Source organism: Chenopodium album, chromosome 1 (assembly GCF_948465745.1).
Source record: "Chenopodium album chromosome 1, dcCheAlbu1.1, whole genome shotgun sequence".
Lineage (NCBI taxonomy): Eukaryota > Viridiplantae > Streptophyta > Magnoliopsida > Caryophyllales > Amaranthaceae > Chenopodium > Chenopodium album.
In genome coordinates this window covers 89,031,601-89,047,845 of record NC_137834.1, presented here as the reverse complement: position 1 = coordinate 89,047,845, position 16,245 = coordinate 89,031,601, and the positions used below count along the sequence as shown (strand labels likewise).

At 33.8% G+C, this 16,245-nt stretch overlaps 3 protein-coding genes across 4 annotated transcripts; all 3 read left to right on the top strand.

Moving 5' to 3' along the window:
* Window positions 1–2,141: 2,141 nt before the first annotated feature.
* LOC145625541 (autophagy-related protein 13b-like) lies at window positions 2,142–7,351 on the top strand. Its single transcript, XM_081678555.1, has 4 exons — window positions 2,142–2,588; window positions 2,848–4,307; window positions 4,406–4,578; window positions 6,451–7,351. The coding sequence occupies exons 2-4, from the start codon at window positions 2,973–2,975 to the stop codon at window positions 6,839–6,841; spliced, it is 1,899 nt and encodes a 632-aa protein (XP_081534681.1). The 5' UTR covers window positions 2,142–2,588; window positions 2,848–2,972; the 3' UTR covers window positions 6,842–7,351.
* A 499-nt stretch (window positions 7,352–7,850) lies between these two features.
* Window positions 7,851–10,964, top strand: LOC145625526 (serine/threonine-protein kinase ATG1t-like). 2 transcript variants are annotated; one of them, XM_081678544.1, is made up of 8 exons: window positions 7,851–8,255; window positions 8,821–8,938; window positions 9,035–9,093; window positions 9,672–9,736; window positions 9,931–10,024; window positions 10,097–10,177; window positions 10,261–10,372; window positions 10,469–10,964. In XM_081678544.1, exons 1-8 carry the CDS (start codon window positions 7,917–7,919, stop codon window positions 10,534–10,536), a joined length of 936 nt encoding a protein of 311 aa, XP_081534670.1. In that variant the 5' UTR covers window positions 7,851–7,916; the 3' UTR covers window positions 10,537–10,964. The 2 variants fall into 2 exon arrangements, with proteins under 2 accessions (XP_081534670.1, XP_081534675.1); XM_081678549.1 differs by lacking the exon at window positions 10,097–10,177.
* A 1,917-nt stretch (window positions 10,965–12,881) lies between these two features.
* Window positions 12,882–15,385, top strand: LOC145625518 (uncharacterized). Its single transcript, XM_081678540.1, has 3 exons — window positions 12,882–13,121; window positions 13,246–13,334; window positions 14,684–15,385. The coding sequence occupies exons 1-3, from the start codon at window positions 12,956–12,958 to the stop codon at window positions 14,810–14,812; spliced, it is 384 nt and encodes a 127-aa protein (XP_081534666.1). The 5' UTR covers window positions 12,882–12,955; the 3' UTR covers window positions 14,813–15,385.
* The last annotated feature ends 860 nt before the right edge of the window (window positions 15,386–16,245 follow it).

The window sequence follows — 16,245 nt, the reverse complement described above, 5'->3', positions numbered from 1 at the left end:
ACTTTATTTATTTCACTATTTTTTCTGGTCATTTTACAAGATAAAGTCATCTTTAGCTAAAAGTTATGTATTTTTTTTTTAATACATAACTTTTAGCTAAAATGCTTATTAAACACTAAATACTAAAAGTTATGTAAGTTATGTATTAAACACTAAATACTTATATTATATGCAACTTCGGAATTTTTTATATCTCACAAATAATACCCCAAAATTGCGTATAATATGATTCGGAGCCGGAGGTAGTATCTAATTCAATTTGGTACTCCCTATGTTATTTTTAAGAGCAATAATTTGACACCGGTAGGCGTGCCTATACGCAAATATATATGATCATTAATATCTCAAAATTTTCATAAGTTATTACTCCGTATATTGTAACTAATCCAATAATCTATTAGATGATACGGAGTACATTAGTTCAAAATTTTGTCAAAAGCTCAAAGCTACTCAATGAATAGTGCATTAGTACACCAAACACAAATGTTGCATTAATAAAAACAGAGGATACAATAAAAACAACCGACAGTTAATAAATTATACAACCAACCACAACTATTAGCTAACCGCTAATAGCCAAATATGGTCAATGTTATGGTAAATCCAGCCTCTCCAAATTTGCATCAACAAGACTACAACTCATTCAAAATAAGATTGTTTTACAAATTACAATCATAAGTTTATGGTTCAAATATAAATTGGTGTATTAAGAGTGTTGGGCCAGTTGGCTATGCCCGTAATGGATCGCACTGTAAGTTTTGTATAATTATAATGGGCCAACGTTGGGCTAAGTCAGATATTTTTTGAGCCCATTTTTTTCTAAACATCTCAGTCCAACTATCGACTTAGGCAGTTTATTATTTTGAATTACATGATTCAAAATTAGTTCACTTAAAAAGATCCATTATTTGGATTCACATTAGGGTTACAACAGACCCAAATAGTAGGGCAAATTTTAGGATTGAGGATGGATTGAATATACAAATCAAAATTGATCTTGGATTAGTTATTTAACGACTGATAATACTATACCAAAAACTGAATTAATACAACGATACTTGTATTTTCAAATTGGACATCATGTACCAATTACATACATACAAATTCGAAAAATTAAAGTTTTAAAATTGGTACTATAATTTCATTTAACAATAGTTAGTATTGTTACCACATGACTTCAACTATATTACTAATACAATCGATTTGACTCAAATTGATCCCACCTAACCCAAAATTGAACCTAACCCAAATAATATTCGATTTAACCATTATTCAATTTTAAAAAACTCCGCACTTGTATTTGACTCAACTTGATTTACAAATCTCATCAATTAGATGTGACTAGACTCGAATGGACCCATGCAACCATATTACGTGACATTGTATGGACATGATTTATAATTGTATAAATGATTCTTGAAACAAATCAAATTGTATAAATATAAATATTAACACTATTATCGAAGTTATAATTGATTTAATTATATATATTCACTAATACACAATTAAACTTATTAATAGTAAAAGAAAAGGCGTGATTTTTTATTTATTTTCTGAAAATAAAAAAAATAATGTAAACATAAGGGACGAATGGAGTACATATTTTAACTTTGGGAAAACAATGCAATATAATATATATAATCTTATAAAAAAAAATAGTTCATTTGTTTCGTAATAATAGTCTATCCGTTTCGTAATACATAAAAAACATAGATTGCCATCTAAAATATTTTTAGATTAGTCTTTAAGTATATTTTCATTTTATTAATCTTTTATACCAATAAGGCAAAAGCTAACGAACGCCCTGGGGCGTCAGGGCGTTGGATAAGCTAGCTAAAAATAGAAAGATTAAATTAAAATGAACATTAATTACACCGATTGATGCGTGATTGTCATGCTTTCCCAAATTAATATCATTCTAGGTAATATTTTGACTGCTTATCCAACGTCCCGGAGGCGTTCGTTAGCAAGATACAACTAATAATACTGGAGTGTATATAATTACAAATATTAGAAAGTATCAAATAATAACACTCACACCCAATAATCTCAATAAAACCCCTATGACAAGTTTCCAAATATAGACATATATAGTGACGTGTAAAGATATAATTGGGCCAAATAGTGGGACCCATAATGAAACCTAAAAGGGGCTCCATAAACATTAAAAATTAAGCTGATGTTAATATGTTATGTTATGAAGCAGATAAGACCATGTTTGGGGGAGAAGAGATTTGTCCTGTGTTTAAACTTTAAACTCTTTTTTTTGCAGTCAATTTTTTCAGTTTTTAGTCTTTCGTCCTCCAACTCTTTCTCCCTTACTTCGCTTGACTTTTTTGAATTTTTCTGCTTAATTTCCATCACTTTTTCGTTGTAATTTTTACTTTTGGCCCCTCAGAAAAAAATTTAAAAAAAAAAAAAAAATTAAAAAACTGATTTTTGGGATTTTAATTTGTTTGTTTTTTTCGTGCTTTTCCCCCTTATTTTCCGATAATTTTTTATCATCATTTTAGGGTTCTTCAATTTCCAGGAAACCCAATTCAACTCGGAATTGTCAGCCCTCAACAGGGTGTATCGCGGTTTGAGTAGTAAGTCCACTTTCTCTCTCCTTTTTTTGGATTTTATGAATTGGGTTTTACATTAATTTTGTAATTATGCTACTGTATGATCGTTTAAAAGTTCAAATTTTAACTGCCCATATTTTATTTATTTTTAAATTTTTAATTCTATGTTCTAGATTAATTATGTAGTGTAGTAATTTGGTTAATTGTAATTTGTGTTAATAGTGAATTTTGTGATGGTTAGATGATCGTTGATTTTATTTTTAAATATTGTTTTTTGTTACAGAATGATAAACAAGTGGATAATTGGACATTGATAAATTCTTTACTTTTTGGGTTTTTGGCCTGTGAAGTTGAATTATACAATTTTGGATTTTTGGGGTTTTGTGATAATTTTGGTAGTTTTGAGGTATGGCATCATCTAGGGGTAATGTTCACTCAGACACCGCAAAAAAGGAGCAAATTATAACTGAGTTTTTCACTAAGACCCTTCAGATAATACTAGAATCCAGGTCACCTTACATGTCCTCGCGGCATTATAGTGGAGAGCAGGTTGTGTCGTCTCCATCATCATCATCTTCGTCTTCCTCGAGTTTTAGGACAAGGGACAAATGGTTTAATTTAGCCCTCAGGGAATGTCCTGCTGCCTTGGAGAATATTGATTTTTGGCGTCAGAGTAACCTTGAACCCATGGTAGTTGATGTGATCCTGGTTCAACGGGATTTTGTCAACTTTTCTCCTCAAAGGGATTTTGTAAAGAATCCAATATTGAAAGATCAGGTTTCAAATTTTATGAACTTGGAACCTGATGAGCCTGCTATTGTACCAAGGAATGAAAAAATTATAGAGAGATGGGTGGTGCAGTATGAGAGCCGAAAGAGTAGAGATGGTGGTCTTGGCAGCAAAAAATCTAGTGGTAATTTGCACTCGCTATATAAGAAGTCAATTGTGCTTTTGAGATCGTTATATGTAACTATACGACTTTTGCCTGCATACAAACTCTTCAGAGATCTCATTTCATCTGGACAAATTCATACATACACGCTTACACATCGTGTGTCTACCTTTGTTGAGCCCTTCACGAGGAAAGAAGAGAGTGAGATGCAGCGATTTAGTTTTGCCCCAGTTGATACTTCATGTGGTAAACTCTGTCTTTCAGTATCATATCGATCAATATTGTCTGATGTGAGCTCAGAACCATCGACTCCTATGTCTCCACAGTTCATACCAGACTATGTCGGTAGCCCATTAGCAGATCCACTTAAAAGGTTCCCGTCTCTTCCCAGGTCTCATGGCTCCCCATCTTATTCCCCATTCTCAAGACGTCATAGCTGGAGCTATGAAAACTATCAAGCCTCACCATTATTAAATTTACCATCTCCATCTCCCACGTACTCAGATTCTCATGCTTCAGTATCTAAGTGTAAGTCTCGAATTCCCCCTCCTTTGAGCTTGCCTCAACGCTTACCTGAAACATTTCAAGCTACTGGAAAAAATACCGGCTATGATGAGTATTGGCCTTCCCCTGTCTTTTCTCCCTCTCCCTCACCTTCCCCACCAATGTACATCGCTAATACTGATGCTTCCAAGGCTCTGCTGCGATGTGAAAGTGCTCCTGTTAGAATTCCTGTGAGTAATGCTTTCAACAGGCAAATCTTGCGTCCTTCTCCTCCCCCTAAGCTTACAAGAGCCACCACTTTAAAGTCAGATAGATCTACTGGTCCAAGTGGTTCATCTGTTGAGAAGGTACTTCTTGATTCATGGATTTTCTAAGTCTTTGTTTCTTTATAGTTTAAATTGTGACTTTCTTCCTTGAATGGTGCTTTAATCTTCCTGTTTTGCAGTTTTCTCTGGGCAGAGATGAAAGTGGAAGATACTCTGGGCCTAGGGTATCAACCAACAGCTCTCCATGCATCTCTTTTTCTAGGAGTTCTAGTAGGCCATCAATTCATGATGATTTTGATGATACTGAGTTTGCTTGCCCGTTTGTTGTGGATGACGATGACATGGGTAGCAGGTAAATTGTTATTATGTTAAATTCATATGTTCATTCAGACATGTTTCATTGGAAAAAATGTGTGTAAAAAACTTTAAATTGATAAAATGCGAAGCAAGTTTCACAGGCCAGTTCATGGCCTCAAGCCTTTTAGAACATTAGCCTTCCTTTCTGGCTATATTTTTTGGCTTTCTTGAGATGTTATCTCTTCAGCAATGGTATGTTCTGCGGACTAGATATAGTCTGCTTTTCCATCTCCGCATCTACACCAGGATACTGTTGGATATCTTTCTGGATTACCTGCTTGATTTGTTTGGGCTACTTGTTCATGTGACTCCATTGGTACAGTTGAAGAGAAATTGGTTTAATCTTTAAAGTTGTGACGAAAAATTGAAAATAAAGAGTAAAATTACATACGGAGTAATATTTTAGGTTTGTCAAATGTCAATATTTTGGGGTCATTAACACTACTCTTTAACGGATCACCTAGTGGGAAGTAAATTTCTTGACTCACTTAGTAGTTGGTGATTGGGTGTAATATTTTACAAACCAACTTGTATGAAGTTATGAACTTAGAAGTCAGTGCACCAAGATTCATGGCAGGGCTCAGGGCTAGATATATAACTGTTTGCGATTTGTGTTTATAGTGAGACTACTTTGTGTCCGTATCTTGATTTTAAAACATTTGGAGTGAACACTAAACCTCCAATGTCCAGCAATAAGTAATACTTAATATAAAAGAATAGGTTAATGAATCAATTGATGTATCATAGCTTATCAATACCTTAATCTACTTGTCTGAACTCATCTGATTTTTCTGAACTTGTTGAAATTTAAAGCCGAGTAGCCCGTCCTTATCTGTATTATTAGTTGTTATTTGAACTTGTTAGCCTATATCTTAACATACTTTGTTAAATTTTGGGAAAAATAAGGTGAGGAGGATAGACATAGTTAAATCTTTTATGTTTCCTAAAACTCGGGATGGAAAGGATTTTTAAAAATAAATTAAAGAAGAAAAAAAGAAAAGAATTATCAGCACCAGGTTGTTCATATCTATTAGCTCCACAATTACCTACGAACTAAGGGATTAAATCTTTGTTATTTCACTTTACTCCCTTTTGGTAATTGAAATAGAGTAGGGTGAGCATGAATAAGGTCAGTGTTTGTCTTTACAATGCCATTGTGGTTCTATGCACTATATATCTTCCAGCTTTTTTTGTGCCGTTTTTAGCAATGTGCATCCCTTATCAGGTATACAGAATAAAATTGTGATCTTCTTTGTCATGCTCCAAATCTGGGACATTATTTGATGTGTTTGATGGAGTAATTAAGGACATAATGGTGCACTTTCAAGGTATGGGGATTTTGTATCCTGTTGTGAATAGTCGGAACATCTTATGGGAGCAATGTAAACATAAATTTGTGAATAGGCAGTAAGATGTGAAATTGCATCTTTGTAGCATCTTTCTTATGTTGCTGTCTATTTAGTAAGTTTGATGGAGAATGATTCAGTAGTATATGAAATTGCTTAATTGGGGTTGGGCAACCAATTGTGCTTGAAAATAGTCTATCTGAAATATGTGAAGGGATTTCTCTCTTTGCTCAATTTTTCTCTATATTTCGCTGACCAGGTGTAGAGCTTTTATGCCTAAGATAGGCTCCTGCTCTTTGCATATATATATATATATGCAAGGATTTGGACAAAGACTTGTCTTTATAGACCACTCTTGCTTGATATTACATTGTGCCCAAAGAATAAAGAAACAATGATTACCTTTCTACGAACCATCATATTTGTTCTATTTCTTTGTCTGCTTGGAAACTCCTTTCGTTTCCTGAATTTATTTTTGCTTAATTTGGCACATGCTCATTATTTTTCCACACATTCTTTAGGCCTGAGTCCTTCGATCAGAAAGGAAAACCAAATGACCCACTGGAACCAGGAGGATCCGCTCCTGTTAGAAAATCCCAAGATGCTAAAGTGGGTGCCCTGGTATTAATGCTGAAGAAAGCTCCACCTCTTCGCCAGGATTCACTGATGGCCTCTAAGGCTATGAGCTGCCGTGACAATGAAGAACCTGCTCTCAAATCAGATGATCAACAGTCTCAGAAGGGGACTTGCACAAGCATATTGTCGTCAAGCCTTGCCCCTTCAAGGACAACAGCTGATGCTCTAGAAGAGCTCCGGAGCTACAAGGATTTGAAGGAGTTGTTACTTAGTCAAGGGAAAAGTTCCCATAAGTTTTGCGATTCTGCTGAAGGAGCTACAGGGGGGAAATCCTAGTAAATATTGAGCAATTTCTACCATTATCGGACTTCTTTGCTTGTGAATATTGTCTTGCTCTGGAGTTCTGGCCTTGCGGTTTTCATCTACAAGTACATGTTTGCACCAGCATCTTTTAGATGAAGGGGGTGGTGTACAACTGAGAGGAGGGGAGGGAGGGGGGTTGAAAGAATTACCAAGAATGTCAGAGCCGGGCTTTGTGTTTTTAGTTATGCCTGGTTTCTGTAGAGGTTCTATATCTGATTGATGACTATATTGCTATGTGTATAAAAGCTTTGATCTTTGTCATTTTTCAAGGTGTATAAAGTTGTGTCGGGGAGAGCTGGAGAGGTTTAAAGACGGGATAACTTGCAATGTGAAGAAGCGAGAGGAGATTGTTGTCTTGACTTGTGAACTTTGGCATTTTACCGGAGTTTATAGTTTGACGATGAGGTGTTCAATCAAATCTTTTTTATCCTGAAAGTAATTTACATCATTACATGTATATAATTTTCAATTTAAACCTTCCAATTATGTACAAAAGCTAGAAGTGCAGAATTGATAATGTATATTCTACTAATGTATCATTCATGTGCAAGTGAATCAATGTGTTCCAGTGTTCAACCACATCCAACTCAATGTCTTAAATTTAAAGTGTAAAAAATCCCGAAAGGATAATTGGTTGAATAAGATTTAATCTCATAAGTCGAATACCAATACCATTTTCATGAATTTACTGTACTAACTAAGCTAGTTAACATTCATTTTAGCAACTCAAAGTTAATTGCACTCGATCAACTTCATTTGTTAAAAAAAACATATGATAAAATCATGTATATTTAGCGAAGTGAGTGAAAATATAAAAATGAATTTATAAGCCAACTATAATTCCAAAAAAAAAAAAAAGAAAAAGAAAAAAGTCAACCTAAATTGACCATACTACACCAATTTCACTATTTCAGATTTTTTTTATTTTTTTTATTTTTATTTTTTTTATTTTTTTTTGGGGAAACAGATACTGTATTAATTTTTCATCCATTTCATTAAACACAGATAGAAACCATTTTGATCATCTTTATCCAAAAAAAAAAACACAATGGTATCCTCCAGAAATTCACCCAACAGCAATCATCTAAACAGTACTTTATACCATTTGAAGACACAAAAATTGGGAATGAATACTTGTAAAATAACCACCAAAAACAGAAATAGGGTGGTTGGAGATTTCATATTGAGAGAAAAAGTCAGTGAAACCCCATTTTCAAGTGTTTGGAGAGCTAATCATAGGATAAACCCTGATTTGAAGGATGTAGCTTTGAAGAAGATCACACTTTCCAAGTTAACCCCAAATCTTAAAGCTTGCCTTGATTGTGAGATTAACTTCTTATCTACTGTTAATCACCCTAATATAATCCGTCTTCTGGATTTTTTTCAGGTTTGTCAGTCTGAAATTCTGTTACCACCTTTGTAAATTTTGATTTTTTTTTTTTTTTTTTTTCTTTATGGGTTTTTGGTTGTTGCTCATTTGAATTTATCTTTTGTTAGCATTTTTATATTTACCTTGTCAATTGGTTGTAATTAATTTGTGAATAATATGCAATTTTTGACAAAGTTAATGGAATATTGTGCTATTTTGCTGCTGTTTTTATTGTTGTTCTTTAATTCTTGGAGGAGTATTAATTTTAATGTAATGGGTGTAATGTTTTGATGTTGTAAGTTTGATGGGTTCTTATGGGGTTAATTTATGGGGGTGGGGGCCTGGGTCAGCTTCATTTTCGGAATTAGGTTGTGTACATATGAACCTCTTGAGGTATGGTTGCAGTGGTATCGGAGCTAGGAGGTTCGGTTATTGGTTATTATTGGGACATAATGTGATCTTGGGGTTGTGTTTTTGGTTTGATGTATGGAAATTGTGAAAAGTTTATAAAATCTGGTTTCTCAACGGATTCTCATCATGCAGATGGTTTATATGTCATACACTTAATCTTTTCTTTGTTCAGGATGAAGGCTGTTTATGTTTGGTCTTTGAATTTTGTGATGGGGGTAATCTGGCTTCTTATATTCGTCGCCATGGTGGAGTCCAAGAGCAAATAGCTAGAGACTTTCTGTATCAACTAGGTTAGTAGGTTTCGTAGTGTGCCCATTTTTTAATACAAGTATAGAATTTTGTTAGTCATGATAAGATTTTAAAATCTCATTGAAAATCAATTGCAGGTACTGGTTTAAGCATTATGCGAAGCCATCAAATTGTCCATCGAGATTTGAAGCCACAGGTATTGATAGTGTTTATGTGCTGAAGTTACTTGAGGCTAAATTTATTGTTCATGTTAGAATACATTGAACATTAGGCTTTTCATGCATGTCGTCAGCACCTTGAATCCCTGACCTAGTCACATTAGTATGGTAGTAATGTAATATGCTAGTGTTCTTTGGTGAGAAAGCTTGGACCTTCAAAGTGATCAGATATGTCAGGAGATAATATCTTAGTTTGATGCCTCATAATTAATGTCAATGGATGAGGTCTTTCTTTCTGGCAACACTCTGAAATTCTGAATAGTGAACTGCAATTAGCAAACTTCCACCATTTGTGATGTTCGTAAAACTTAATTTAGGTTTATTTACAGAATTTATGTTAAAGAAAGGTCACTGTGAGACTTAGTGATCCATGAAGAGTAAGAACTTGTTGGCCCTTTAAAGAAGAGGTTTAATTTAAGTTTCCTCGAGTTTCCGAGTTGGTAAGTATCTGAATCAGGGATATGTGGATATCTCAACCAATCTCACTTTAGAAACCGATAGTATCGAAAGCCCTAGCTTTTGAAGATTGTTAAAAATTTCATGTCTGGGTCTGCAGAACATTCTATTATCGAGTTCTGACAGCAACACACTTCTAAAGATAGCTGATTTTGGCCTTTCAAGGTAAGTTGTCAAAGATTCATGCTAGCATTATGATGTTGCTGTCCTTGATCTGTGTGTGTGTGTGTGTGTGTGTGTGTTTCTGAAGGAGATTTTTATGCTTTATGACTTAAATTTATATGATTCCCTTCCAATTATCATCATGTCAATGATTAAACGTCATGTTTGTATATGTTCCTACTGCTCTTAACTTGCAGAGTTTTACACTCGGGGGATCATGCTGAAACTGTTTGTGGCTCACCTTTGTACATGGCCCCAGAAGTGTTGGGGTTTCAAAGATATGATGATAAGGTAAGAAATTTCTTATTTTCATAATTATGAAGGAGCTGCAATGAGTTATGTAAGCATTGTGTTCTGCTCTAGGTTGACCTATGGAGCATTGGGGCAATCTTTTTTGAACTTTTAAATGGTTACCCACCTTTCCATGGCAGGACTAATGTTCAGGCAATGCTCTTCTTTTGCTTCAATTGTAAGCATACTGCGGTTTTTTCTAATTTCTATGTTTGAGGTGTTTTTTTCATCTTCAGCTCTTGAAGAACATCAAGACTTCTACAGGACTTCCATTTCCAGAGCTTTTACGACAAACCATACACCCAGATTGCTTTGATATCTGCTCTGGGCTGCTGTGTGTAAATCCAGGTTGGTATATTAGCCATGTCTAGTAGATGCATCTCTTCAATTTTCTTTTCATACGGTGTGTGTTCATTTGTCTTTCGATTTTTCTCTTTTTTGCAGCTGACAGGTTGTCATTTGAAGAGTTTTACTGCCATAGATTCTTCATGCAAACAAAGGAGGGGCTATGACTATAGTCGTGGAGGTATTTTGCACTATCTGTCAAGTGGAGAATTAGGTGACTCCTTGGATTTGAAAACTGAAGATTGCAGAAATGATCTGTAACAGCTTGTCTAGCAGTCTAAGTCTCTAGGTCAATGCATTGAAATATATCAGGATGATGAAGTTGTAGATGTGTGTACTTGATGGAACTGAATTATTTCCCAACTGCGGTATGTTGTATAATTCCCAGTTCCCACCATGGGTAGGATATTCATAGGTCCCTAGATGTACACGATCTAACCTATCGATTGTAAGCCAGCAATCTAGCTATTTCCTGATGGATTGGCATAGAATTAATCGATCTTGATAGGATCCGTTCTTTACAACTCACTCATGTAAGTATGTTGGTATAATGTTGTATCAATATTCAAATATTCAATGAAGAATTCTTGCTCGTTCTGGCTTCCTCTGGCGTTTCTCTTGTATTTTAGGATGATACATTTGTCCAATCCATTATGGATTTAAGAACATCTCATGATCTTCCTCTAACCCCCCATGTCCCCATAATCAAATGGCCTCAAAGCCAAGTTTAGATTTGGTTACCTCATTATGCATAGTCATGAATTTCTATTGAAGTTGTTAGGTTGAATCAATCTTGAATGCTCAAATGGCATCAAGGAATCAAGGATACATAACAATAGCTTGCAAACAAGAAATAAAGGAAAAGGACTCAAATACTAGCTATATTAAGTTTTACTTGTTATAGGTTTGAACCTCCCCTCTCTCTAATTTTAAACATTTCAATGTTCATTATATCTCAATAAGAAATCAAAATGTTAATTCATTTTGTCCAATTATATACCTAACTCGTCCACACCAACAAATATTAGGATCAGCTGGTAAGGGAGTTGTTCCAACTTAATCAAAAGTCTCTAATTTGAGTCTTAAAAATACAACAACATTTGTTAGGACATTAAAAACTTATCCGTAATAGATTTTCTCAAGTTTAACAATCTTCTAATCACCAAAGAAAAAAAAAATATTCAAAATAATTTCACAAATTAATTTTGACTTCCTTGTTAATATGGTATTATGGTCTAGCACCTAAAGCAAAAACAAAAGAATTCCAGAAAACCAAAATGACCATATTGTCCTCCATAATACAAGTATATATCAATACTAGTTTAAATCCCGTGCAACGCACGGTTTTTACTTAATCAAATTATGAATCAGTGAATTATAATGTTAATACAACAATAATTTTTTTTTTCATAAAAAAAAAACAATATTTTTAATTGAAACAAATACTTGAATTTCTTTTCAAAAAAAAAAAAAAAAGCACTCTTGAATTAATATTATATTGTTATCAAAAGTTATTGATTATTAAACATTAAAAAAAACACAAAAATTTAATGATTATAGTGTTTTACATGAGAATGCAATTTATAATTATAACCCGTGCAATGTAATTATATGCCCATATGTCCCTATTTTGTTGGCATGTTTTGACCGGCACAATATTTTATACGGAGTAGCATACTATAACTGGCACAATGTTTTACAAATTTAATTGACTATTTTTTATAAAATTTAATAATCATGATTTTTTTCATTTTGTTTTATATTTGTGTTTATAGTTATTGAATTGTAATGTTATTACTCCTTCGAGTCCTTCCGTCCCAAATGATAGTCCCTTATGGGCAAATTTTAGTCCCAAAATGTTCACCCCATTTGCTTTTTCCAACAACCATTAATATTAATTTTTTTACCAAAATTTTCTCCAATTTGCAACAATATTTGTGCAAATTTAAATTTTCTAGGTAAATTTTATTTTTCTATGTACTTTTATTACTTTCTCTCTTTCAGCTTTTTTTCATACCCAATGTCAATTTACTTTTTCAATGTAATTTTACTATTCTTATTTGTGCTTATTAATTCCCGTGAAAAATGTCCATAAGGGACTATCAAAAGGGGACGAAGGGAGTATTATAAAAAAAAAAAAAAAACAATAAATATATGATAATAGCTAAAGTATCAAATCCTGGATAGAGCAAAAAAAACTTTCAAAGAAAAAATACGTTGTAGAATGATACGAAGTACGGGAGTAGTACAGTTTATTATTCTAATATATTACCTTATTATGTGTTTGTTTATTATACAAAAATACCTATTATAAAAAATTTGAAAGATATGCATATAGAATATATTTCGTATATAGTTGCCAAATTGAAAGTTAAATATCATAGGATATATAAAATAATATTAATGAAGATTTTGTACAAAAAAGAAAAAAAATTGGAAAGAAAAAAGTGGCTGGAAAATTTTTAATCAGAAGTGTCATGTTAGATTCGCTTTTAGTATTATGTAATTGATGGTACAATGTTCTGAATTCTGATACAAAGGTCGAATCTTTAAAGTTCCCCTGTAAAATCAATCAGTGGGCTAACAATGGCACCGGCGAAGAAAGGCAAAGCAAACAACGAGTCAACTCGGAAAACTCAGGCGAGTCAGAGTGAACCCAATCAATTCCCATCATGTCTAAAATCAATTCCACCTTCTTCTGTTGCTATCACAATCCACGCTAAACCCGGCTCCAAACTCTCCTCCATCACTGGTATTTCAATTCTCTCTCTGAATTCATCCTCAATTTTATTTAAAAAAAAAATAGAAATTTTGTATATTTAATATTAAATAATGATTTATTGCAAAAAAAAAAAAAAAAAAAAAAAAAAAAAAAGATGTAGGAGAGGAGGCAGTAGGAGTACAGATTGATGCACCTGCTAGAGATGGTGAAGCCAATGCCGCTTTACTCGATTTCATCAGCTCTGTATGTTTTTTTTTCTTTTTTTTTTTTGGGTGTATTTTTTTCAATTTTGTTAATTTTGTAATATGCATGAAGGAGTATTTTTAATTTGATGGGGTGATGAATTTTTCATTTATTTTTCTGGGTAATTGCCTTTTGTTTAAGATACAATTCAATCCCTGTAAAATTTGTAGTCGATTGTTTGTTCTTAAAAATAATACTGTTGCATCTGAGCTAATTAGGTGTATCAAACAAACATTTTGGTATCAAGGTCTAAATTTGTTATCGTTATTGTTGTTGTTGGTCAATCGTGTTGTTGTTGTTGGTGTTATTGGGTTGCTTGACAAAATTAGTTGTTTGGATATTGGTTAGAAACTTAGATGATGTTTTTAATAATGCACCATTCTATTTCACTGATCACTTGATTATGTAAGATGCGTTTACATGCCAATATTCTGCTGGATACCTTGTTAGATAGAGATAACTTGGAATAATTGTTATTTTCAAAATGTGGGATGATATCATGAGGCAATTGAGGCCTGAAATCTGCTGAAATATCCCGATCAAACGATGTGTATGTACGTTTAATGTTTTGGCACGTTTATGTGGTTAAGGACATTGTTTTTCTTGTAAAGAGTCTAGGACCATTAGACCATGTATGCCAACCCAAGTACCCAACTGGCCAACTGCATATGTTCTAGTATTGTATCAATAGAAGATGGCTAGCCTAAAGATATATACTCCGGTCTTTTCACTTGACAAACTCTATAGACTTATCATCCCTGGACTTTTTTTTTTTTCTCTATTTGAAGTTATTGGCCTTTTTTTTTTAAGTTATGAATTTGACATTTGTATCCCTAATAAACTTATTTAAGTATTCCTGAAACCTTTTGGGAAGCTAAAATACAGGTTTAAATGGCAGTTACCTACTTCAGTAGGTTGTTCATTCTATCTTCAACTGGGAATCATCTCAAAAGGAAGAAGTTTTGTATCTTGGATGACCCTAAAATGTACAAAAGGCCACCCTATAGGCTAATGCTTTCTTCTTAGTCCATTTCAAAACGCCACTTGGGTTTGCTTTTGAGTGGACTGGTGACGTTGAAATGATTACAAAGTTTCATAATAATCATAATGTATAAACTGTGAGTCTGTGAGACATGCGACAGTTATTGAGATTACCTGTGTGCTTTGAGTGATTGGGAACAACAACTAACCAGACTGTCAAATCAAGGGTGGGTTAGTCAATTTAGCATGCTAAATTATCTCTTCGTCTGTCTTGTACAAATAGACCAACTCTGGTCAGATGCCATTCATTTTCTAACTCAACATTCCTCAAAGAGATGCGTGATTTCTAACACATTGTCTTTATACAGGTTATTGGTGTTAAAAAGAGGCAATGTTCTATTGGTTCAGGTTCCAAGTCGAGGGACAAAGTGGTGATTGTGGAAGATGTAACTATAAAAAGTGTGTTTGATGCTTTGAATAAAGATGTGAAATCCTAGCGAAGGATCAAATGGTGAGATGAACAATATGTATAAGAGAACTTTGTCGAAGTTAGGAGTTGACCTAAATCTAATTTTGCTACCAAGCCTCAGCTTTTCTGCAGTTGTTTTTCCATAAATCAGCCATCAGTTACTCGTAACAACAAGCTGGCAACTCCCATTACAGTATTTTGTCAAGGTGCATTGTAAGGACTAAGGACTGAATATAGGGGCAGAGTGCAGGCTGCAGAGTTTCACTTGCAATATATAGGTGCAGAGTGCAGGCTGCTGAGTTTCACTTGTAATATCTTTATCCGAAATTCTTTGGATGATGTTCTTCAGAGTTTTAAGACCACTGTATAATACTTGGTGTTTTTCTTCCCTTGATTTGGTGTATAATTGTGCCTCTAATGATGTGAATAGTGTAGACTTGGGATTATACCTTATTACTAGCTTTTCCAGATCATTCTAACCCATCTTGGAGGCATTTTTTAAGCTGATGATTGTATTCCAAGTCTTAATTACAGCTGCTTTAAAGCTTATTATACTTCATTAATTTTGATTTGCATTATTTTGATGGGAGTGTTTTTTTTTTTTTTTTTTTTTTGTTAAAAATTTACTTTTTTTTTTTTTGGAAAATGTTATACATGGCCTGATTTACGCGTGTTTTTGTCATAAATTCCTTGCGGGTGATCGAACACAGGTCCTCTCTACCAAGTGTAGTCTCAATTACCACTACACCAACAGTCAATTGGTTAAAATTTAACTTGTTGATTGTTAAAGCTATGCTTTGCATTAGCAAGTGTGTGTATTAATTGAACATGTCACCTAAAGGGAATAATTAACAACCCATGCATCAACAATGATAAATGGTTTGAGATTGGGTTTGATAGCACTGTGAAGGATCCAAAAATGCATATTTGGTGTTTGGAATCATCCCTTACATATCTTGATTGCCACTATAGGTCTACAACAAATTTGTAAAATAGTTATACGATTGAACCAAAATCATTCTCGAGACTTTATATATATTATAATAGGCTTATTAAAGTTCCAAACCAGCTTTTGCAACCTTGGGAGATCCCCCCACACCTACTTCGATTTGTGATTTTTTTTTTCAAAATTGATCTGAAATTGTAGATTATAATAACCTTTAATTTTGAACAGTTTTTGACTTTTATGAGCTCGAAAACAAAGAGGACAAGGTGCTATAGGCTCCCACAAAAAGGCTACAAGACTCCAGGAGGCCTCTAGATGATTGGAAATTTGGAATAATCTACTTTCTTCTTGTTAGAGCCTGTTCTCTTACGTTGAAATTCAGTTCAGTTCAGCTCAGTTCAGTTCAGTTGAGTTCGGTTCGGTTCAGCTCAGTTCAGTTCAATTCGGTTAAGTTCAGCTCAGTTCAGTTCAGCTCAGCTCAGTTCAGTTCAGCTCAGCTGAGTTCAGTCAATGAG

Coding starts and splice junctions, on each gene's coding strand:
- LOC145625541 (XM_081678555.1), top strand. CDS start 2,973: ATGGCATCATCTAGGGGTAATGTTCACTCAGACACCGCAAAAAAGGAG. Junction 4,308..4,405: donor GTGGTTCATCTGTTGAGAAG/GTACTTCTTGAT, acceptor CCTGTTTTGCAG/TTTTCTCTGGGCAGAGATGA. Junction 4,579..6,450: donor GACGATGACATGGGTAGCAG/GTAAATTGTTAT, acceptor CACATTCTTTAG/GCCTGAGTCCTTCGATCAGA.
- LOC145625526 (XM_081678544.1), top strand. CDS start 7,917: ATGGTATCCTCCAGAAATTCACCCAACAGCAATCATCTAAACAGTACT. Junction 10,025..10,096: donor TTCAAAGATATGATGATAAG/GTAAGAAATTTC, acceptor GTTCTGCTCTAG/GTTGACCTATGGAGCATTGG. Junction 10,373..10,468: donor GCTGCTGTGTGTAAATCCAG/GTTGGTATATTA, acceptor TCTTTTTTGCAG/CTGACAGGTTGTCATTTGAA.
- LOC145625518 (XM_081678540.1), top strand. CDS start 12,956: ATGGCACCGGCGAAGAAAGGCAAAGCAAACAACGAGTCAACTCGGAAA. Junction 13,122..13,245: donor CAAACTCTCCTCCATCACTG/GTATTTCAATTC, acceptor AAAAAAAAAAAG/ATGTAGGAGAGGAGGCAGTA. Junction 13,335..14,683: donor TACTCGATTTCATCAGCTCT/GTATGTTTTTTT, acceptor GTCTTTATACAG/GTTATTGGTGTTAAAAAGAG.